The sequence below is a fragment of the Equus asinus genome, chromosome 25 (genome assembly GCF_041296235.1).
Source record: "Equus asinus isolate D_3611 breed Donkey chromosome 25, EquAss-T2T_v2, whole genome shotgun sequence".
NCBI lineage: Eukaryota > Metazoa > Chordata > Mammalia > Perissodactyla > Equidae > Equus > Equus asinus.
The window spans coordinates 51,850,336-51,875,455 of NC_091814.1; the positions used below are offsets into that span (position 1 = coordinate 51,850,336).

The 25,120-nt window shown below is 35.3% G+C and overlaps 1 protein-coding gene across 6 annotated transcripts in view; it reads left to right on the top strand.

Moving 5' to 3' along the window:
* The window catches only part of CCDC181 (coiled-coil domain containing 181), a 44,465-nt gene extending 21,912 nt beyond the window's left edge, over nucleotides 1-22,553 (top strand). For 4 of the 6 annotated variants that reach the window (XM_014845140.3, XM_044758322.2, XM_070498162.1 and 1 more), the window contains 3 exons: nucleotides 2,679-2,825; nucleotides 20,117-20,271; nucleotides 22,213-22,553. In XM_014845140.3, the coding sequence (XP_014700626.1) occupies nucleotides 2,679-2,825; nucleotides 20,117-20,271; nucleotides 22,213-22,375 (465 nt within the window). In that variant the 3' untranslated portion in view covers nucleotides 22,376-22,553. The remainder of the gene's footprint in view (nucleotides 1-2,678; nucleotides 2,826-20,116; nucleotides 20,272-22,212) is intronic. The other 2 variants (XM_014845142.3, XM_044758323.2) reach the window with 1 other exon arrangement.
* The last annotated feature ends 2,567 nt before the right edge of the window (nucleotides 22,554-25,120 follow it).

Consider the following 25,120-nt stretch of genomic DNA (forward strand, 5'->3'; position numbering starts at 1 on the left):
TGGGTTGCCGCCATTGCATGGCTAATGACTGGTCTACGTCCACACTTGGGATCCAAACCCATCAACCCAGGCTGCCAAAGCATAGTGCACCAAACTTAACCACTATGCCATGGGGCTGGCCCTCTGTTCTGATTTTTTGTTTAGTGGTTACTATGAGGTCTGTATAAAAGATCTCATAGTTGAGATAGTCCATTTTCTGATAGCCTCTTGTTTCTGTAATCTAAGTGGGTTCCACCCTTTTCCTCTTCCCTACGTTATTGTTGTCACTACTTATTCCATTTGATGTTGCAAGTTTATGACTAAGTTGAAGTGTTTATAGTTACTTTTGATGCTTTCCTTCTCTTAATCTTTAATGTTATAATTGTTTGCTAACCTGTTCTGATAGAGAGTTGAAATTTTCTGATTTTGTCTTTCTGTTTATCTCCTTGCTCAAGGCTTTGTAAACTCTTTTTTTTCAGGTATGAGGGCCTTCTTGATCATTTCTTGGTGGGGTCTTGTGGTGATGAATACCTTCAGCTTTTGTTTATCTGGGAAAGTTTCTATTTCTCCATCATATCTGAAGGATAATTTCACTGGATGGAGTGTTCTTGGCTGAAAACTTTTGTCTTTCAGAATTTTGAATATATCATTCCACTCTCTCCTAGCCTGTAAGATTTCTGCTGAGAAATCCACTGAAAGCCTGATAGTGGTTCCTTTGTAGGTTATTGTCTTCTGCCTTGCTGCCCTTAACATTTTTTCTTTGTCATTGACTTTTGCCAGTTTTAGGAATATGTGCCTTGGAGACGGTCTTTTTCATTGATGTAATTAGGAGTTCTATTAACTTCATTTACATGTAATTCCAGCTTCTTCCCCAGGTTTGTCAAAGTTCTCAGCTATTATTTCTCTGAACAAGCTCTCTGCTCCTTCCTCTCTTCTCCCTCTGAAATACGTATAATTCCTGTGTTGCATTTTCTAACTGAGTTGGATACTTCTTGGAGAATTTGTTCATTTCTTTTTAGTCTTAGTTCTCTCTACTCCTCAATCTGCAGCATTTCTGTATTTCTGTCCCCTAAATTACTGATTCTGTCCCCCATAATATCAGCTCTATTTTTTAAGGAGTCTAGATTTTTCTTTATCTCATTCCTTGTGTTTTTCATCTCCATCATTTTTGATTGTTTTCTTTTTATGGTTTCAATCTCTTTTGTTAAGAATTCCACTGTTCATTAATTTTATTCATGAGACCATAAAACTGTCTTTCTGAGTTTCCTATAACTCATTGAGTTTCTTTATGATAACTACTTTGAATTCTCTGTCATTTGGACTGTAAATTTCTGTGACTTCAGGATTGATTTCTGGATACTTGTCATTTTCCTTCTGATCTGGAGTGTTAATTTACCTCTTCATACTATTTGATAGGGTGGACCTTTGCCGTCACATAGTAGTAGTATCTGGTCACAGATTCCACCTTTCACCACTGGGGGGGCCCAGGAGCTGTGTTTTTGAGCCCTCTGTGACCCCTGGCAGATATGCCCATCCATTGGAAGCTGTGCTGACAGGGCCCATCTGTGTTTGCCCGCTGGCCACTGATGCTTTACACACATAGGTGCTGGTGCTCTGGCAGGGATCCCCTGTTCTGGGCAAATGGCCGAGTTGGTGCGCCAGGCAGGAGCAGGGGAGGGGCTCTTTCTTTCACATGCATGGTCCTGTGTGCCCCTCCTCTGCGCTGACTGTTGGTCTGCATGGGCTGCTCAGCTTGTTGTGGATGCCCCCATGATTGTTTAGCTGCCTCGGTGTGGACCATTCCCACAGGCTTGGAGGCAACTCCAAGAGCGCAAACATTCCTGCAGAGGGCTGCCTTTTTCCCTTTTCCTCTCAGTGTTGCATCCTGGCTGCCATGCAAGGTCCCGTGCCCTAGATTACTGCCTCTTGGGAGGGAGAGGAGATCGTCTTACCTCCTTCCACTGCCTCCCAGGGGGTCCAGCACCCCCACCTTCAGACATATGGCTGTGTGGATCTCTCGGACATCTATTGTGTTATGTGAATGTTCTCTGTTGGTTCATGAATATCCTTTTTGTTGTGTCATAGCAGGGAGAGACTAAGGAAGGAGCTTACTTGGCCATGATGCTGATGTCCTTATCTCCTCCTTTTTTGGCTGAAGTATTTTTAAAACAAGCTCTAGACAGCACATCATTGCTCCCTTCTACACTTCAATATACGTCTCTAAATAGTTATATCATTTTCTTTTGTAATGACAATGCCATTTCTCACAATTAATATGTTTAACAATAATGTAAAAATATTTAAGACAGGTTTAGTGCTTCTACAGACACTATATAGTGTTTCTAGAGTATGGTGGGGTTTTTTTGTTTTGCATAGCTGCAATTTGAGTAATTTAATACCAAAATTAAACTAGGAAGTGAACGCGAGAGCCAAGGAATTCCTGAACAGCATGTATGTGTTATACATCTATGTAATTGTAAACTTATCTCTATAGTTTGATTTATCTGAAAAGTCTTTGTTTTTTTCCTAAGCATATTTGAGGCCCTATTTTTTTTAAGGAAGCCCAATTTTTAGATGGAAAGTTTTAGGGGAAGGGAATCCTAATTTTAAATCTCAAAATGTATCTCTCTACTCTGACAGCTCATATGCAATTTTATTAATCTTTCATTAATAATGCCTTTTGATATTCTTTCTACCAGGAAGAACAACGGAAAATAGAAGAAGAGAAAGAAAAGAAAAGAGAGAATGACATGGTATTTAAAGCATGGTTGCAAAGGAAAAGAGAGCAGGTCCTAGACATGAGAAGAATTCAGCGAGCTAAGCAAATTGAGGACATGAATAGTAGAGTAAGTAACAGTTCTCTATGAAAAGTAATTTCATACAGATGTGAAAGTTGAATTTATTTCCAAAAGGGAGTCTGAATAGCAGCCTAAGCACCTGTGGAAGAGGTAGAAAAAGTGGTCCAAGAACTACCCTTGCAAAAAATGCAACATGCAGATGACTTTACAATTAAATTCTAAGAAGTCTTGTAAAAATCAAATTATTCCTATGTTATTCGATCTTTGATGTCACAGAAAATGGAAAACTACCAATTTTTTCAAGGTAGTTTAACTTTGATATTCAAATAGGACAAAGATAACATGTATGCAAAAAACCCTACAGATTCATCTCATTTAAGAGTAGAGGTACAGCAATCTTATGTGAAAGCTAACAAATTAAAGATACCAAATTATTTAATTTTAAAAAATTCAAAACATAGAGAAAACCCAAGAGAAAGTAAAAAAATATCCACATCTATACTATTTTTTTTAAAGTTTATAAAGTAAAAATTGAAAATCCAACCCTGAGTTTTTCCAGGCTCATCTCTCAGTGATAATTACTTTTAACAATGTGATGCAAATCCTTTATATTTTCATATTTATATGCCAAAAATTTATTATGCAACTTACTTTTTTTTTCACTTCATCATCTACATATTTCTAGGTCATTGTATTTAGATCTCTCTTTTAAAATAGCTCTATGATAGTCTACTGTTCAGAGGTAACTTGATTATTAAACCATTACTCATTTTTAGGTTGGTTCCAATATTGTTTTCTTAATTAACAGTGCTGTAGTGAACATGTTCATTCTGTAGAACATCAGTATTCCATAGGAGAGTTTCTTAAGTATGGAATTTATGATTATTGCATGTCCAGAGTGAAATTTTTGGTCAAATATGCAAAATTAACCTCCCAAAAGATTGTATCAATTTATAATCCTTCTAGCAGTGTGTAAAAGTGAATGTTTACCACACCCTGCCTAACATTGTCTGTGGTTTATCTTCTTAATTTTTCTTCAAATTAATAATATGTTAAATAAGCATATATGAGCATGTGTGTATTCTGTGAATTTCCTTTTTTTACAGTCTTTTATCTTTTCTTCAGTTTTATTTTTCTTATTATATTGTATATTAGAGATTTTAATCCTTTGTCTATTATATCTGTCTTAAATATGTTTTCTAGACTGACAATATACTTTTTTAGGTTGTTTATTATGCCATTTGTAGAAGTTTGTAGCTTTTAAAATCTTGAGGTGGGTGGACAGCACCTTTTCAGGCAAGACACAAAAACCATAAACTGAAAGAGAAAATAATGAGAAATTTGACTGCAGCTATATGGTAAAATAATAGTAAACTATAACCAAGTGGGGTTTATTTTAGGAAGGAAATTATGAATCGATAATAACAAATCTATTAATATAATTGATCACATCAATAGGTAGATAAAAAGAGAATATATGGTTATCTTGAAAGATACAGAAAAAGTTTTTATTAGTATTTACTATAATTTATATTTAAAGATTCCCAATAAAATATGCATTACAGCATAAATACTATCTTACAAAATACTATAGGCACATCTATTAAAGTCAGAAACAGGTAAGGCTCCCCTCTGTATTAAGTAACTTCATTCTGGGTGTTCTATCCAAATTATTAAGAGGAAAGCAAATGAGATATAAGTATTAGCAAAGTGGCCCTTTACATTATAAATATACAAAAATTTATAATCTTCCTATATCCCAGCAAAAACCTCATAGAAGAATATAAAAGGAGAGGGAATATAGGAATATATAAAATACTTTGAGTTAAGCAGAAATATGTAAGACATCTAGGGAGAATACAGTACAGCTTTGCAAGAGACCAAAAAGATGACTTTGGTAAATGAAAACAAATATAATATTCCTGGTTGGGTGGGTTAAATATTATAAATATGTGAGTTCCTTGTTAAATAAAAAAAAAATAATACTCCTACATGGGTAGACGAAATATTATAAAGATTTGGGTTTCTCCAAATTTATCTTTATATTTAATATAATTTCCATTAAAAGCTGATTAGAATTTTTAAAATTGTTGTCATATTCATAAAACTTTTGAATTTTCCAATTAAAAAAATGGGCAAAGGATATGTATTGCAAGTTTACATTTGAATAAATACAGCTTCCATAGTATATGAAAAAACATGCAAATTTTGTAGAACCCTAGAAATATCAATTCAAAAATTTTCGTGTATTTAATAAATATTTTTTAACTGCTTATTATCTGACAGCTGCTGTTCCATGCACATGCACCCAAGAATATAGTCCTGAGAAAAATAGATTTAGTCTCTGCTTTATAGAGCTCATTTAGGAGGGGTTGAAAAATTAAAAATGCATTTATAAGATAAATTTACAACTATAAATAGTGATGAATGCTATGAAAAAAGCAGGAGCTATGAGAGATCATAATGAGGAAAATAAGTGCATATTGGAAGTTCAGTAAAGATTTTTCCTAGTTGGTGGAAGTAGCAGTAGAAATTAGATAGGACAAGAATGGGGAGAATTTATTTCAGGCCAAGAGAACACATGAGAATGCCCTGAGATGGGAAATAACTTGATAAATGTGAGAAGATCTGGAACTTGAGTGGGAATCAGATCATGTTGCACATTGGAGTCTATAATGATTTTGTATTTAATCCCGTTATGGGAAGTCATTCAAATTATTTAAATAGAGGAGTGATGTATTAGATATGCATTTCCACAACACTATAGTTGTGCTATCCTGTGACTGCTATGCTGTGAATGGATTGGAGGGGGCAAGAGCAAATACATGAGCAGTTAGAAAGCAGGTATAGTTGTCCAGGTGAGAAATGATGGTGACTTGGGCTAGAATTTATAACAGGAGAGTGAGAGAGAGAGAGAGAGAGATGTGAGAAATTTGAGTTATGTTTTGGAGTATTTATTGAAAGAACGTCATAATTAATGAGATAATGTGTGTGAGGGAGATTGAGATGTAAAGAGAATACACCAGGTTTCTCTTCTGAGAAATTTGGTGGATGATGGTACCCCTCACTGGAGCAGTAAGGTTACTGATTAGGGGAAATTATCATTTCATTTTTTAATTTGTTGAGTTTGAGGTATCTACAAAACATCCAGGTGAATATGTTGAAGATTGACTGGAGAAATTTATCTAGTGTTCAGGAGAGAAGGTGAGACTGGAAGTATGAATGAGAAGAGTAGAAATTTCAAAGATGCAATAGTTTACGGGGATGTGGATGTGGCTATGTTCAGTGGAGAAAGTCATAGAAGATGAGAAAATCAAAAATCTGTGAGGCTGGATGTTGAATGGCTCACCAATGTAGTTATAAATATTATTTAGGATTAGGATGGAGAGGAACACTGAGCCAGGTGCCACCAGAGGTTGTTAGGTTAATAGGGCTAAATGGTATACATGTCAAAGAAGTGTGGCTTTGCTTAGAAGAGCAGAGGAATACAGTTCTGAAGAACTATGACGGCGTAGGGAGTATATTAACTTCTTCGTCTGACTTGTGAAGTACTTGAAGTATGGCAGAAAATACAGCTTTTGTTTGAGAGAGGAAAGCTGTGTCTTGGGGGAGAATCAGGGTTTGGGTAAGAGAGGAGGTTTAAGACCAGGGCCTTTTCAGCAGCTTGGGAGTTTGGGGGATGTTTGGGAATTTTTGTGTCATTGAATGGGAATTACAGAGAACAAACTAGAAAGGTTTTTGAGGGATGAAGGGAATTTGGGACTGGGTAGGGGAGAGATACAGCAGATTGCTGTAGTGTTTAAGAGTATAGAAGACAAGAGGAGCTTGTGTTTTAATCAGTGACCAAAACACAGCTCTGAATGCACTGCTGATAGTTTCTCAGGGGATGATGGACCTTCAAGCCTCGTGGCATTCAGCCTAGGGTCAGATTTTTATTGGGTATTCATAAAAATAAATGTATACTTTGATGTTCTATTTGGAGATAATAAATAGAAATTTTGAATTGTATTATCTAAAAATATGAGTCATGCTGAACAAAATTTATTTCAAAAAATTTTTATGTTGGGAGACATTGTGGTTATATATTTCCCTTTGGAATTTTTATTTTTTGCTGTATTTCAAGTCTGTCTCAAAAATTAACTTTAATGAGCAATTAAATCGTAAACAAATAGTATTCTGAAGACCTTTTGTGAACTTTGTCTCTCTACTGAATTTGAGCTGTAATATAATTTGGCAGTTGATTAATTTGGGGTATAAACATGTTGTGATCGTAAGTTTATTTTGCTGGTTATTTCTGTGGGACATTGTGCATAAAGTGACTCAGAGTTTCCAGAAAATATCTGCAGAATATCTAGACTGTAGGATCACCTATTTTACATTGGATTTAAAAAAGATTTTAATGGAATTTTTATTACCATTTTAGGAAAAATAGCTAAAAATGTCTTTTAGTCTGTTGTGAACTTTGCTTCTCTTGGTCAGTGATATATATATAAATGATGTGTGTGCTATATGTAAGTTCATACCCTTTTACCAACCTCTGCCTCTACATATGCAAACATGTGTGTGTATATGGTCAGTCTCTCTAGGTGAGCTCTCCATGGACACTTGCATGCATTGTGTGTTCTACGTTTGGATATAGTGTGGTATTAATATCAATGTGATCAAGTTGGTTGATAGTGTTGTTTAAATCCTCTATAACCTTACTGTTTTTCCCCTATTTGTTCTATGAATTACTGAGCAAGGGGTGTTAAACCTCCGAACTATCGTTGTCTACTTGCCTATTTCCCTTTTACAGTGTTGTGTATATACATTTATGAATTTGTCTTCCTGATGAGTCACATTTTCACATTATGAAATGTCCCTCTTATCTTGAAGTCTACTTTGTTTGATGTTAATGCAGCCACACTAGCTTTCTTATGCTTAACATTTGCATGTTATATCTTGTTTCATATTTTACTTTCAACTTATCTGTGTCTTTATGTTTAAAGAGTTACTTGTGTAAACAGCATATGTTTGGATCTTCCAATCTAGAAATCTCCTCCTCCTAATTGTAGTTTATTTAATTGTAATTATTGATATTTTACCATCAAGGTTTTCAGTTTACCATCTTGATATTTGTTTTGTATTTGTTCCATTTCTTTTTGGCTCCATTATTCATCTTTTTCTGCCTTCTTATAGATTATTAATCAAGTATTTAAAAAATATTCCATTTTTTTATTGTCTTTTAGTTATGCCTCTTTGAATTATTTTTTAAATCATTGCTCTAGGGATTATAATATGTATCTCCTGAATGTATCAGAAATATATTGTTTTTGATGGATTTTTTTAATTGAATATGGAATTTCAAGCTGACAGGGTTTTTTTTTCTTTCAGCATTTTAAAGATGCTGTTCAATGGTTTCCTGATATCCATTGTTTCTCGTTAGGAGTCAGCCATCATTCTTATCGTTGTTCCTGTGTATGTGATATTCTTTTTTATGTGACTGCTTTAAACATTTTCTGGCTTTGGATTTCAGCAGTTTCTTATACGTGTGATTTTCTTTGAATTTGCCTAACTTGGGCTTTGCTGAACTTCTTGGATCTGTAGGTTGAAGTTTTCTACCAAATTTGGGAAATTTTTCACCATTATTTTTAAAAATATCTTTTCTGCCCCATGTTCTTTCTCTTTTTATTCTGAGAATCAAATTTCACCTATGTTAGAAACACTTGCTACTTACTACAGCAACCTTATGTTGCTAAGGTTACTAACCTTATGTTACTAAGGTTCTGTTTATTGTTTTCTCTGTGCAGTTTGCATAATTTCTATTGATCTGTCTTCAGTCACTGTCACATTTTTCTGTAGTGTCCAGTCTACTGTTAAGCCCATTCATGGAATTTAGGTTGTTTTTATCTGCTTGTGTATTTTTTGTTTCTATTTTTTCTTTTGCCATCTGAGATCTTTTCTTGTGACTTGTTTCTATTAAGCTTTATTGAGGTATAATTAACAAGTAAAATTGTAAGATTTTTAAGGGTACAACGTTATGATTTGATACACATATGCATTGTGAAAGGATTCTGCCCATTAAGTTAATTAACACATCCATCACCTCACATATTTACCCCTTTTTTTGTGAAAAGTTTTAAGTACTACTCTCTTGGCAAATTTCAATTATAAAATACAGTGTTATCAACTGTAGTCACTATGTTATACATTAGATCCTCAGACTTTTTTCATTTTATAACTGAAAGTTCATACCGTTTTACCAACCTCTGCCTATTTCTCCACCCCTAGTCCCTGGTAACCACCCTTCTACTTTCCATTTCTATGAGTTTGACTTTTTTTTTCTTTTTTATATTCTACATATAAGTGATACCAAGCAGTATTTGTCTTTCTCTGGCTTATTTCACTTTAAATAATGCCGTCCAGGTTTATGCATGTTATTGCAAATGATAGAATTTCCTTCTTTATGAAATAGGTTGAATAATATTACATTGTGTGTGTATATATATGTATGTCACATTTTCTTGATTCATCTGTTGACAGACACTTAGTTTGTTTCCATACCTTGGCTGTTATTAATAATGCTTCAGTGAACACAGGAGTGTAGACATTTCTTTGAGATAATGGTTTTGTTTCCTTTGGATATCTGCCCAGCAGTGAGATTGCTGAATCATTTAATAATTTTATTTTTAATTTCTTAAGGACCCTCCACACTATTTTCCATAATGGCTATACCACTTTACATTCCCACAACAGTGTACAAAGGTTCCCTTTTCTCCACATCCTCTCCAGCACTTATCTCTTGTTTTTTTGATAATACTATCCTAACAGGTATGAGGTAATATCCCATGGTGGTTTTGATTTGCATTCCTCTGATGATTAGTGATATTGTGCATCTTTTCATGTACCTGTTGGCCATTTGTATATTGGAAAAATGTCGATTTAGATCCTTTGCCCATTTTTGAATTGGGATATTGTGGGGTTTTTTTGCTATTGAGTTGTATGAGTTCCTTGTATATTTTGGATATTAACCCCTTATCAGATATGTGGCTTGGAAATATTTTTTCCCATTCCTTATGTTGCCTTTTCATTTTGTTGCAGGTTTCCTTTGCTGAGCAGAAGCTTTTTAGTTTGATGTAGTCTTACTTGTTTATTTTTACTTATGTTGCCTTTGTTTTTGCTGTCAAATCCAAAAAATCATTCTTAAGGACAATGTCAAGGAGTTATCCTCCATGTTTCCTACTAGGAGTTGTACTGTTTCAGATCTTACTCTTCAGTCTTTAATCCATTTTGAGTTTATTTTTGTGTATGGTGTAAGATAGAGGTCCAATTTCATTCATTTGCATGTGGCAGTCCAGTTTTCCCAACTCCATTTATTGAAGAGACTATCCTTTCCCCATGGTATATTTTTGGCTCCTTTGTTGAAAATTAATTGACCATATATGGATGGGTTTATTTCTGGGCTTTCTGTTCTGTTCCATTGATCTAAGTGTCCGTTATTATGCCAATACCATAATGTTTTGATTATTATAGCTTTGGAATATAGTTTTAAACTAGGAAGTCTGATGCCTGAAGCTTTGTTCTTCTTTCTCAAGATTACATTGGCTATTTGGGATCTTTGTGGTTCCATAAAAATTCTAGGATTGTTTTTTGTATTTCTGTGAAAATGCCACTGGAAATTCTATAGAGATTGCAATGAATCTGTAGATTGTTTTGGGTAGTATAGATATTTAACAATATTAATTCTTCCTATCCATGATCATGGAATATCTTTCTCTTTATTTTGTATCTTCTTCAATTTCTTTCATCAATGTCTTATAATTTTCAATGTATAGATCTTTCACCTTTTTGGTTAAATTTATTCCTAAGTACATACTTTACTATTTTTGATGCAATTGTAAAAGGGATTGTTTTCTTAAATTTTCTTTTTCATAGTTTGTTGTCAGTGTATAGAAACACAATTGATTTTTGTATATAGATTTTGTATTCTGCAACTTTACTGAATTTGTTTATTAGTTCTAACAGTTTGTTTGAGTGGAGTCTTAGGGTTTCTATTGATCATGGTGTATGATAGAATTGCACTTGGTCATGTTGTATGATCCTTTAAGGTACTGCTGAATTAGGTTTTCCAATATTTTGTTGTGTATTTTTGCATCTGTGTTCATCAAGGATATTGGCATGTAATTTTCATTTCCTGCAGTGTCCTTATCTGGCTTTGGTATCACAGTAATGCTGGGCTTGAAAAATGAGTTTCGTAGTATTCCCTCCTCTTTTAATTTTTTGAAGAGTTTGAGAAGGGTTGTTATTAATTCTTCATGTTTGGGAGGAGTTACCAGTGAAGCAATCTGGTCCTGGACTTTTGTTTGTTGGGACGTTTTTGGTTATTGATTCGATCTCCTTACTAGTAATTGGTCTGTTCACATTTTCTTTTTCTTCCTGATTCAGTCTTGGTAGGTTGTATGTTCTAGGAATTTATCCATTTCTTCTAGGTTGTCCAGTTTGTTGGTTTATAATTGTTCATAGCAGTCTCTTATGATCCTTTGTATTTCTGTGATATCAGTTATAATGTTTCCTCTTTAGTTTATAACTTTATTAATTTGAGTCCTCTCTTTTTTCTTGGTAAGTCTAGCTAAAGGTTTGTCTATTTTGTTTATTTTTTCAAAAAAATCAGCTGTTAGTTTCATTGATCATTTCTATTGTCTTTTTAGTCTCTATTTATTTATTTCCACTCTGATCTTTGTTATGTCCTTCTTTTTATAGTTCCTTGAGGTGTAAAGTTAGGTTGTTTTCTGAGATCTTTTTTCTTAATGTAGGCATTTATTATTTGCTTCCCTCTTAGAACTGTTTTTGCTGTATCCCATAAGTTTTGATACGTAGTGTTTCCATTTTCATTTGTTTCAGGATATTTTTTGACTTTCCGTTTGATTTCCTTTTTGACACATTGGTTGCTTGGTGCATGTTGTTTAATCTCCACATATTTGTGAATTTTCCATTTTTCTTCTTGCAGTTGATTTCTAGTTTCACACTATTATGGTTGGAAAAAATGCTTGATATAATTTCAGTTTTCTTAAATTTGCTAAGACTTGTTTTGTGGCCTGACATATGATCTGTCATGGAGAATGTTCCATATGTGCTCGAGAAGAATGTATTTTGCTGCTATTGGATGGAATGTTCTGTAAATGTCTGTTAGATCTGATTTAATGTGTAGTTTAAGTCCAGTGTTTCCATGTTGATTTTCTGTCTGAATGATCTATCCATTGTTGCAAGTGGGGTACTGAAGTCCACCACTATTATTGTATTGCTGTATATTTCTCCTTTTAGATCTGTTAATAGTTTCATTTTGTATTTAGGTATTCCAATATTGGTGCATAAATATTTATAATTATTATATTCTCTTAATAAGTTGACCCCTTATCATTATATAATAATCTTATTTATCTCTTATTACAGAGACAAATTTTTGTTTGTGGCTTAATGTTTAGTTTGTCTGATTTAAGTATAGCTACCCCTGCTGGGTTTTAGTTTCTATTTGCAGGGAATATCTTTTTCTATCTCTTTCTGTTCTCTTTTTGTCTATGTGTGTTCTTAGAGCTGAAATTAGTCTCTTTTAGGCAGCATATAGATGGGTTTTGTTTTTATATCCATTCAGCTGCTCTCTGTCTTTTGATTGTAGAATTTAGTCCATTTACATTAAAGTACTTATTGATAGGTATGGACTTACTATTGCCATTTTATTAAATATTTTCTGGTTGTTTTGTAATTACTTTGTTCCTTTATTCTGCTCTTACTCTCTTCCTTTGTGATTTTCTGTAGGGATATGCTTGATTCTTGCTGTTTATCTGTTGTGTATCCACTGTAAATTTTTGCTTTGTGATTACCATGAGGCTTACCTAAAACATCTTGTATTTATAATAGCTATTGTAGTTATAGTCATTTTTATTACTTTTGTATTTTAACCTTCGTACTACAGCTATAAGTGATTTACCCACTATCATTATAACATTAGAGTGTTCTGATATTAACTATATATTTACTTTTACCAGTAAGTTTTATACTTTCATATTTTTTGTTACTAATAACATCTTTTAGTTTCAGCTTGAAGAATGCCCTTTGACATTTCTTGTAAGGCTAGTCTAGTGGTGATTTACTCCTTCAGGTTTTGTCTGTCTGAAAAACTCTTTATCTCTCCTTCAATTCTGCAGGACATCTTTGCTGGTTAGAGTATTCTTGGTTGTCAATTTTTTCTTTCAGGACTTTGAATATATCATCACATTCCCTTTTGGCATGCAAGGTTTCTGCTGAAAAATCTGCTTACAGTTATGGAGGTTCCCTTGTATGTAACAAGTGACTTTTCTCTTGGTGCTTTTAAGATTCTGTCTTTGACATTTGACAATTTAATTATAATGTGTCTTGGTGTAGGTCTCTTTAGATTAATCTTATTCAGAACTCTCTGGGCTTCCTGGATGTGGATGTCTGTTTTATTCAGGTTAGGAAAGTTTTCGACTATTATTTCTTTGAGTAAGCTTTCTTCCCATTTCTCTCTCTGTTCTCCTTCTTGGACCACTATAATGTGTATATTCATCTACTTTTGGTGTCCCATAAGTCCCTTAAACTATCTTCACTTTTTTTCATTATTTTTTAGTTTTGCTGCTTCTATTGGATAAATTTCACTGCCCTGTCCTTGAGTTTGCTGATCCTTTCTTCTGCTGGATCTAGTTTGCTATTGAACCCCTCTATTGAATTTTTCAGTTCGTTTATTGTATTATTCAACTCTGTGATTTCTCTTTGGTACTTTTAAAATATTTTGTATCTCTTTGTTGAAATTCTCATGTTGTTCCTGCATTGTTCTCTTGACCTGGTGAGCATCTTTATGACTGTTATTTTGAACTCTCTGTCAGGTAGATCATTTATGTGTCTCATTAAGATCTGTTTCTCTAGATTTATCTTGTTTTTTTGTTTGGAACATATTCCTTAGTGTCTTCATTTTCCTTGACTCTATGTGTTGGTTTCTATACATTAGATAAAATAGCCACCTCTCCCAATCTCGACAGAGTGGTCTCATTTAGGAGATCAAGCTCATCAATCAGCCTATCCTGGCATCTTAGTTGTCACTCAAACCTTTGGAATTGTCCAAGCTGCTTTCCTTGTTCTTAGTGGCTCCCAGTAGTTGAGGATGTGCCAAGATATGTTGGTATTCCAAATGGGAGGATCACATTCAGCACCTAAATGCAGGCTGATTGGAAGCCAGACCCTCTGGCAGCAGCTGGGAAAGTATGTGCTTAAGCCCCTTCCATTGAGAAACTGGGAGATGGGTATTTTTGTCTGTTCCCTCTGTGCTGGGCCCAGGTGTATAGCCACAGGGAGGTGCTCCTGCACCTATTAAGAACTGCTTGCTTGATTCCTACCGTCCTGTGGGATTCATGAATGGAAGCCCCAGTGGATATCAGAGCTATGCAATCCAGGGATCTGTTCTTTGGGCTGCAACTGCAAAAGTCAGGATACAGATGTTTGTACAATTTCCTTCCAGGGAGATACTGGCTACTTGGAGCAGGCTACAGGGAGATGGAAGGAAAGGTGTCTGCCAGCTTCCTTGGTCCCTGGGGAGGATTGTAGCCAGCCTCTAGATACATTAGAATTAGAAGGCTGACCTTCAGGTAGCAGCATTTAAAGTATGCAGATGGACTTGTTTCAGGGAAAGACTGGTAGGTGGGCATTTTTGCCTGCTCCCTGTGCACTGAATCCTGGGGTGATAGCCAGTTAAGAACTTTGTTTGTTATAGTCCTGTGGGACTAGTGAATGGAAATCGCTTTGGCTGTCATAGCCAGGTGATCCAGTGACCTGTCTCTCAGGTGGTAGCACAAAAGGTGGGGTGTAGGTGTGTATACAAGCTCCCTCCAGGGAGATACCAGTGACCTGGAGTTGGGTACAGGGAGATGGCAGTTGAGGTGTCCATTGGTTTCCCCATTCTCTGGGGAGGATTGCAGCCAGCACCTAGATGTGTGCTAAATTAGAACTCTGACCCTCAAGTGGCAGCTTTCAAATGGATCCATTGCATGGAAAGACTAGGAATTTTGCCTGCTCTCTTTGTGGTGAGCCCTGGGGTGATAGCTGCAGCAAGTGCTTGTGTGCCCATTAACAACTGTTCCTTTGTTTGCTATAGTCTTGTGGATTTCATGGATGCAACTTTCCTTGGCTTTCAGAACTAGATGATTTGAGGGCCTCCCCCTTGCATGAGAGTCTTAAAAGTTGGGGTGCTACATGTAGGGTCCAAACTCTTTGCTCCTCAGTAAGAGGCTGGGAGTTGGAAATTGCCTCCCAAGTGCATGGCGCTGTGCTAGGCATGGGGTTTATGGTGAGAGTTTATCTCAGCCTTTCTTACCCATTTTGATGTGGTATTTTATCATTCACTTGAAGCGTAGGAGTTGCTCAGCTAGTTTCTGGATTTCTTTCAGAGGTACTTGTCCATTTGGGGCTTACCTTCAGTGTGTCCATGGGAAAAGGGGAGTTCAGGAGTCTCCTATGTTGGCATTTTGGTCGACCTCCTGTTAAGTTTCCATTTCTTTCCTGAGATTCTCTATCTGTGCATTCATTATATTCATATTTCCCTTTAATTTCTTGAAAATGTTAGACCTGTTTAAAGTCCATGTATGTAAATTCCAATAGCTGTGTCATCTCATGATCTGTTTCTATTGACTCCCTTTTTCTCTAGATTATGGGTCACATTTTTCTGTTTTTCCTTATATCTGTTGATTTTTTAACGTGTGATAGACTCTGAATCTTTAGTTGTAGTGAGTATTACATTGTTTTCCTTTAAAAGGTGTTAAGCTTGTTCTGGTAGGTAGTTAAATTAGTAATGGATCCTCTCAATCCTGTTAGGCATGGTTTTATGCTTGATTGTGATGGGCCTATTTTGGTTTTGTCCTTAGTCCTAGGACATGGTCCTTACTGTGAGATATGACACTTACTCCTGAACCATAGCCCCTCTGGGGTTGTATGTGTATGACCAAAGCACTCAGTGAAATATCTCCACTCTGCTGGGGCTTGAATTCCACTGTCTCCCGGAACTGTGCAACCTCTGATATCTTCGTTACTCACAGCAGCTATTCTCTGCTAGATCTTCCAGAGCTTTACTCTGTGCATGCACAGCCCAGTCCTTGCCAAGCCGCAAGGGAAACCACCACACAGCCTTCTGGATTCTCCTCCTGCATAGCTCTTTTCTTTTTAGTATGCTGCCCTGCAAATCCAGCTGTCCCAGCAACCCCAAACTCCTCTCTCTTTTCATCAGCTCGGGGAGACTTTTAACTGCTCCATGCTAAGGCTCCACTTTCCTACATTGTGGTCAGGAAGATGCCAGTAAATTGAGAGCCAGGGCAAACCTGGAGTGAATATAATGTATTTTTCTTTCAGCAAATCACAGCTGCCACGTATGTTTTGTCTATTTTATAGTTGACTAGAGCAGGAGGGTAAGTCTGATACCAATGACTCCATCATGGCTAGATGCTGAAGTCTTTTATTTATCTACTTATTTTTATAATAAGAGAGTTTAGCCCATTAGTAATTATTTCTGTAATTTATATTTTATCTTTAAAATTCTTTGTTTTTTTATATTTCCTTTAATTTCTTTCTATTTTGGTTTCCCCTACTATAGATAGTTATTTCCTGTTACCTTATGTAGTGATTTCATTGATAGTCTTTTAAATTCTACTTCAATTTACATTAAACTTTAAAAACATGTATTCTTAAACCTTTATTAAATTAAATGTAATAGAAATGGAGATTCTGATCCTCCCTTGAGGAAGATAAGGGTCTTGGGATTTATGTGCCCTTTTCCTCCCTGTTTTTGTTAATCTAAGGTTATCATGCTCATCATTTAAATTAAAACTTCAAAAAATAATGTAACCTTGCAAGCAACATTTAGAAAAGATTCAGTATATTTTTGAATGGATAATGAAACATATAGTTCAAAAGTCAAAAGTTACAAAGAATTTTTTCTCGCACCCACTTTCCCTGCCTATAAATTCTCCTTTTCCAGTGATAACCAGTGTTACAAGTTTTTTGTGCTTTCTCCCAAGAATATTTTCTAAGTATATATAAGCATGTATGTATATAGAATCATACCCTATACATTGATTTGCTCTTCCTTGACATTTCATTGAATATACCCTAGAGATCATTCCATATTGGTGTGTAGATGGAGCTTTCTAATAATTTCATAGTTTTCTATTGCATGGATAGATCATAATTTATTTGATCATTCCCTTTTTGATTACCTTTGAAATGTTTCTAATCTTTTGATATTACAATGTTGTAATAATTATCCTTTGTATATGTTAATTTGAAAATCTAAGTGTTTAAATAGAGGATGCATTTGAGGAGGTAGAAGTGCTCAGTATTCCTTTTTTTTTTTAAAGATTTTATTATTTCCTTTTTCTCCCCAAAGCCCCCCGGTACATAGTTGTATATTCTTCGTTGTGGGTTCTTCTAGTTGTGGTATGTGGGACGCTGCCTCAGCGTGGTCTGATGAGCAGTGCCATGTCTGCGCCCAGGATTCGAACCAACGAAACACTGGGCCGCCTGCAGCAGAGCGCGCGAACTTAACCACTCAGCCACGGGGCCAGCCCTCAGTATTCCTTTTTAAAATTTTGGCAGATATTGCCAAATTGCTTCCCATAGATGAGTGACTTTATACTCTCATAAACAGTATATGAGAGTGTCTCCATCCCTGGACCCTAATTAAGAAGTGTGCTTTCAAGTGTTTTTATCTTAACCAATCTGATAGGTAGGAAATGTTTGATTGTTGTGTTATTATCAGTGAGATTGAACATCTATGAGCTGTTTGAGTTTTCTTTTCATATAAAAATCCTCTGTCAACTTTTCCGTTAGCAATATTGGTCCTTTCTTTTTTATATATGGGAACTGTTTATAAATTATGCATCAGTTCTTTGAAAAATTCACTGCATACTTTTTTCCTTTTGTTTTTTATTTCACTTCTTTGTAAAGCAGAAATGTTTGCTTTTTATATGGTTGGGTTTATAAAACCATGAAAAGAAATCCTGAAAAAATTAAAAAACAGTCATTTAAAGCACGACATAAAACTGTACGTTCAATCTGTGAGCAAATTCTGTCAGTTCTATGTTCAAAGCATATCCTGAGTCCCACCACCCTAATCCAAACCACTGTTATTTGTTGTCTGAACTGTTGCAAAAGCCTAACAACTGGTCTCCCTTCTTCCAGCTTGCCTTCCCCATCCCAGTCTATTTTCCATATAGCAGTCGGAGTGATCCTTCTAAAATGTAGAATGGATTGTGTCACTTATGCTCAGAAACCTCCAATGGCTTCTCATCTCAGAATAAAATCCATAATTCCTACTATAGGTTACAAGGTTGTACATTATCTGATCCCTGTTCCTTCTCCGACTTCATATCCTACCACTCTCCAGCCACTTTGCTACAGCTTCCCTTTGACTTCTTTGATATTTACTGAACATGCCGTTCACAATCCCTTCTCAGATCCTTTGCTCTTACTGTGACTACAGCTTGAAATACTCTTTCTCCTGATATCCCAGAACTTGCTCCCTCACTTTCTATGTAAATGCCATCCCTTCTCTTCACCTTTCCCTTTATTTACTCTCTCTCTTTACCATACTTTTCTTTAGAATCTGACAAATCAATCAATCCATCAATCATCTATTTTCATCTCCTCATCAGGAACAACACTGCCCAATACAACTTTCTGTGATGATGGAAATGTTCTAAATCTGCATCCCCCAATAAAGTAACCACTAGCTACAATGTGACTATTAATAACTTGAAATATAGCTAATGTGACTGAGGTACTGAATTTTAAGTTTCATTTAAGTAGCCACATGTGAATAGTGGCTACTGTATTGTACAGTGCATGCACAGAATGTATGAGAGAGGGAACCTTGTTTTTTTTCCATTGATGCAATCCAGTAGCTATGTACCTGTAGATACTCTACGTATTAGATACTCTGTAAATATCTGTTGAATGAATAAATGAACAGAGATACCCATCAGTCATGTTTATTCTTGAATCCTTAACTCTTTTGATCTATAATTCCAGATTGAACACTTTTAGTCATCTCAGTCATTCCCAGACTTCCAGGTATCAGCCATAATCCTTTAGGTCCATGGGTCCTCTTTTCACAGTTCAGTGTTGTACATCAAAGGTCCTAAGTTACAGACATTTTGTAAATTAGACTGGAGCACACTTGGCAATATGAGTTGCAGATAAGGGAAAATGCAAGATATAGGAGACGTCTTCATCACAGAGCTCATACAGTCACACGTCGCTTAATGACGGGGATATGTTCTGAGAAATGTGTCATTGGGTGATTTCCTCATTGCGCATCCATCATAGAGTGTACTTATACAAACCTGGGTGGTATAGCCTACTACACACCTAGGCTTAAATGGTCCTAATCTTATAGGATCACTGTCATATATTTGGTCCGTCACTGACCAAAAAGTCATTGTGACGCATGACTGTATTTGTAGAAGGTATTAAATGAGTGCTTCCTTTCCTTTTGCATTCTAGCCAGGCATCCATATAATGTCATACTTTTCCTAAGGCTAAAGAGTCCCAAATCTGTCCCTTTGCTCTCTTTATTCTCCCAAATAAGAGCTCTTTCAGCTTTTGAAAATTCCCTGAAGATGATATCCATCATGAAGTTTGAGGAACCCATGATAAGTTACTCCCACTAGCTTCTTCTTATGACAAAATCCACATGCTGTTATCCTTATGAGAAAATTCTTATGGCTGGAAATCCTTATGGCCACCCTGCATAATAGTAATTATAGTTTTGGAGATGGGTTGGGCAGTTAGATGCTCTAAAAACTTAAAAACTAAGATAGAATTTAAAAGAAAAGATGAATGACATGTGTTGGATCATTGACCTTCAAATTGTATTCCATGGAGCTCCTTCAGGAATTGCTACAAAGACCTCAACTCCACTCACACTGTCTATTTCCAGCCTTTCTTCAACCCTGTTTTATGTGTGTATGCCAGTGTAAAATTATTTTCTTTGTCAAAGAGCACAACTTTGAAAAGCTTGCAAATTACTCTTAGACTTTCTTCATTTATTGATTACCCAAATAAGACTTTTGAAAGAAGCCAGATGACAATGAGTTCAATGTTGAATTTTCTGACAGAAGGGTAATCAGTGTTGCTGATTCAAAGGTGATGTACTGGGTTTTGATACTAGGAGTACAGGTAATGAGGTTGGTATTATCATGAAAAATTGATGAGTGGGACATGTATTCTTGTAGGATCCTATAGGCAGGGCCGCAAAAGGTAGTTTTGGTTTATTTAAAGTAAGCAAAGCTTGTTTTTATAATTAGCAGGAAAACAGAGATCCACAACAAGCTTTTCAATTATGGCTTAAAAAAAAGCACGAAGAGCAGCTGAAAGAAAGAAAGACTGAAGAGCTACGAAAGCAGGAGGAGTGCTTATTCTTCCTTAAAGGAACAGAAGGCCGGGAAAGGGCCTTTAAACTGTAAGTCAAAGACTGGACATGTTTTCCCCCTTCCTGAAGGTCATTTTAGGAAGTTAAATAATCAGTAAAGCTTGAAAAGAAACACCCCAAATATTTTCTCTCTTACATCACATACCTATTCAACTGTAAATCCACACTTTAAAAGTGTGAGAAAATTAACTCTATACTTTGCATATTGATAACATTCTTTCTCCAAGATATTTTTCAATGTTAAATTATTTCTTATGGCACCAGTGTGATAGCCTTTGATAGCCTATCCAATGGGAGCAGTAAATGTACAGTGTGGAGGGGGAAAATGTCACATTTTCATCACCCAGAAATCATTACTGTTAGCACCCTACTGCATACTTTCTAGATATTTCTCTGTATATATACTTACAATTTTAAAATATAAATCGAGATCATACTGTATATACTGTTCTGAAATCTGCTTATTTTCATTAATGATCTCATCTAAAACCCAGCTCATAGCCATTTTTTTTTCCCAGTTGACCCCTAAATGACTACAGTTAATTTGCTTAAACTAGTATCCAATTCAGGACCACACAACATTGGGTTATGATGTTTCTTAAGTCTCTTTTATTCTAATACAGCTATCTAGTTTTTTAGGTTATTTCTGGAAAAAAATACACACACACACACACACACACACACACACAGCATACATACATACCAGATATGTGTATACAGTTGTTTTTGATATTATTTTATTTAAGCAAGCTTTTTAAAAATTTTTTAATTGCAGTAACATTGGATTATAACATTATATAGCTTTCAGATGTACATCATAATATATTCTGAATTCTGTGTAGATTACATCATGTTCACCACCCAAAAACTAATTATAGTCCACCCCCTCACATGTGAGCCTAATCATCCCTTTTGCCCTCCCCACCCCGCCAGGGTAACCACCAATCCATTCTCCATTGCTATGTGTTTGATTGTCATTGTTTTTATCTTCTACTTATGAGTGAGATCATATGATATTTGACTTTCTCCCTCTGACTTATTTCACTCAGCTTAATACCCTCAAGGTCCATCCATGTTGTCACAAATGGCCAGATTTCATCATTTCTTATTAAGCAAGCTTTGTAGACTTAAATTTTTAGAATGTGGAGTCTTCCTTCACCCTTCTTGAAGTTTTTTATGCTTAGGCTTATTTTTCCATTTTAAGGAAGGACTATTTTATGTCCTGAAAAGCAAGAGCTCTATAATTTCCCTACCAAGTAAAGCAAGGCAACATTTCTGCATGCTGGTATTCCTTTTCTTTTTTTTCGCTGAGGAAGATTAGCCCTGAGCTATCTGTTGCCAATCTTCCTCTTTTTTTGCTTGAGGAAGATTAGCCGAGCTAACATCTGTGCCTATATTCTTCCATTTTATATGTGCATCACTGCCACAGCATGGCTGATGGGTGGTGTAGATCTGTACCTCGGATCTGAACCCATGAACCCAGGTCACCAAAGCAGAGCATGCTGAAGTTAACCACTGTGCCATGGGGCTGGCCACCTGCATGCTGGTCTTCTTAATCTGTAATCTGGTTAAGTAATGTTTTAGAATACAGCTAGTTGCAAAAAAAAAAAGTTATTTGGAATCTATCAAATACTTATTTTCTTAGAAAACCACATTTTAAAAAAAGGATGGGTTCTATATCACATATAAAATATAAAATCGTGTTTATTACTAAAAAAACAATTATGTTGGCAGTTTCATTATAAGACAAACTTAATTTTAAACGCTTGATACCATCTAACTGCTTTCTTGTGTAAGCCTAGGGTGTAAGCCTGAAATTTTTCAGTTGATACTTTAATAATTTGTGTTGTGACTACAGCATTTCAAAGTAAAGAAATTTAACTTCCTTTAATTGTCTATAGTAATAACGTTATAGCATCAAGAGCATATTCAGGTTGATACTCACCAGATTGATCATGTCTCTTTCTACAGATGGCTAAGAAGGAAACAGATAGAAAAACTAGCAGAGCAAGAAGTTGCCAAAGAAAGAACTAGACAGCTCCGACTAGAAGCAAAGCGTTCTAAGCAGTTACAGTACAACCTATATGATATGCCAGAAGGCAAATCTTTTCGTTTTACTGATCATTACAACTGAAAGTATCTATTAAATACTTCATTTGGAAGCTGCTATCCTCAAAATTTTGGATATCATTTCTTATGGCCTGTGTGCTGTGGTCGTACTCTAAATTATGGAAATGGTACGTATCTTTTGGGATGTTGACAGTGAATTTTTTTTTTATAATACTAGAACAAAATAAATTTCTTCTCTCACAGAGTTGTAATGTGTTATACATCTCTTAGTCCATGAAACTAATTGAACAACAAATGAACTGTACATTCCTTTACTTCTAGATTATCTTAACATTTCTAGCTGGAAAGAACACAAGAAAGGATCAGAGCTCCATTCTTAGTTCCTATTATCATTAAAAAATTACAATAGAACATTTCCTAAGGCAGGAGTGACCTCTTAAACAAGCCTGGTTCAAAGCCTTACACAAAATCCTATTTCTGTCAATTTTTGATTTAAATAGTTGTGGCAAGCTAAGCAATAGGGAAGGCCTGCTTCCATGTTTGTTTTTTTTAAGAAAACAATGATAGTAACAGTTATGCACAATACTATTTTAGATATCTTACAAAATTAGCCAATTCTTATTGAGAGTTTATAATGTGCCTGGTATTGTTGTAAATGCTTTATATAAATAATTTGATATAATGCTTATAACAACCTTATTAGGCTGGTTTTGCAGATGAGGAAACAAAGGAATAGAGGTGAGTGGTTCACTCACAGACTCAGATCTGTATGATTGCAAAATCCTTTCTCTTAGTTATATTATAAAGCTTACAGACCTTGGTAGACATTTTTGAAATATTTAAGACTATACAAGAATCCGATGTGTGGAGGAACAGTACCCTTGATCCATGTAAGAGCATTCAAGGGGTGGAGGACAAAGGTACACATACAAGAGTGATGGAGAGTGGGAAATCACTATAGGAATTCTATTAAAACTTCAGAAGACAAGGTTCTTATCAACTGCGTATTTGTACCTTAATCATTTGACCCTAAATTAGGAAACACAGAACTATTCAATCCTGTCTCAACTTCTTACAGTACTTTGAGCATTAATATCAGGCAATTTAACATTTCATTGTAACTAGTCTTGTGTTGTTTAAAGTTATCCTTAAGGAGAAGAACCAACTTGACATTTAAATATTCCATAACATTTTTATGAAAAGGTTTGGAATTTTGTTATGGATTGCAGTGAATCTCTAGATTGCATTGGGTAGTATTGCCATCTGAATAATATTATCTTCCAATCCATAAACATAGAATGTCTTTTCACTTAATGCAGTATGATTTTTAGTTTTCAGTGTACAAGTCTTTTACCTCCTTGGTTAAATTTATTCATAAATATATTATTCTTTTGGATTCTATTGCAAATGGACATTTTTTTTTTAGTTTCCTTTTTGGGTTGTGTACTCAAAACACAAACACAAATGACTTTTGTGCATTAATATGGTACCCTGTAACTTTGTTGAATTTATTAGTACTAGTAGATTTTTTTGTGAGTTCTTTGGAATTTTCTATATATAGGATAATATCATCTGCAAATAGAGTTTTACTTCTTCCTTTCTAAATTGGATGCCTTTTCTTTCTTTTTCTTGACTGATTACTCTGGCTAAAACTTCCAGTATAATGTGGAATAGTAGTGGTGAAAGTAGGCATCCTCATCTTGTTCTTATCTTAGGAGGAAAGCCTTTAGTCTTTCACCGGTGAGGAGGACGTTAGCTCTAGGTTTTCTAGAAATACCCTTTATGAAGCTGAGGAAGTTCTCTTCTTACTCCTCTATTCTACTTATTCATATTCTTCTATTTTTCTGAATGTTTTTATCATGAGAGGGTGTTGGAGCTTACTGAATGTTCTTTCTGCATCTAGCGAAACAATCGTGGTTTTTCTCCTTTGTTCTAGTAATGTGGTCTATTCCATTGTTCATTTTCTTAGGTTGAACCACCCTTGCCCTCCTGAGATAAATACCATTTGGTCATGGTGTGTAACCATTTTACTGTGCTATTGCATTCTATTTGCCAGTATTTTGCTGAGAATTTTTCATCTATATTTGTAAGAGATAATGGTCTGTAGTACTTTTTTCTTGTGGAGTCTTTGTGTGGCTTTGCTATCAGGGCAATCTTGGCCTCATAGAATGAGTTAGGAAGTGTTCCCTGTTCCCTTCTTTTATTTTTTTGGGAAGAGATTGAGAAGGATTGGTATTAATTCTCTCAATACTCGGTAGAATTCACCAGAGAAACTATCTGGACCTGGACTTTTGTTGGGAGTTTTTGTTTTTTGATAAACTTTATTTTTTAGGGCAGTTTTAGGTTCACAGCAAAATTGAGCACAAAGTACAGAGTTCCCATATAGCTCCTGTTGCCCCACCTCCTCAGAATCTCCTCCACTATCAACATCCAGTCAGTGAACCTACACTGACACATCACTACCCAACACTGATGGCTTACATTTGGATTTGCTCTTGGTCTCGGGAGGTTTTTGATTACGGACTTAATCTCTATTTGTTATAGGCCTGTTCACGTAATCTATTTCTTCTTGAGTCAGTTCTGATAATTTGTGTATTTCCAGGAATTTAGCCATATCATCTAAGTTAATTTGTTGGTGTACAACTGTTCCTTTATTATTTATATGAGGTTGGTAATAATGTCCTCACTTTCATTTCTGATTTTAGTTATTTACATTTTTTTTTTCTTAGTCAGTCTGGCTACAGGTTTGTCAATTTTGTGAATCTTTTCGAAGAACCAACTTTTGGTTTCCTTGATCCTCTATTTTTCT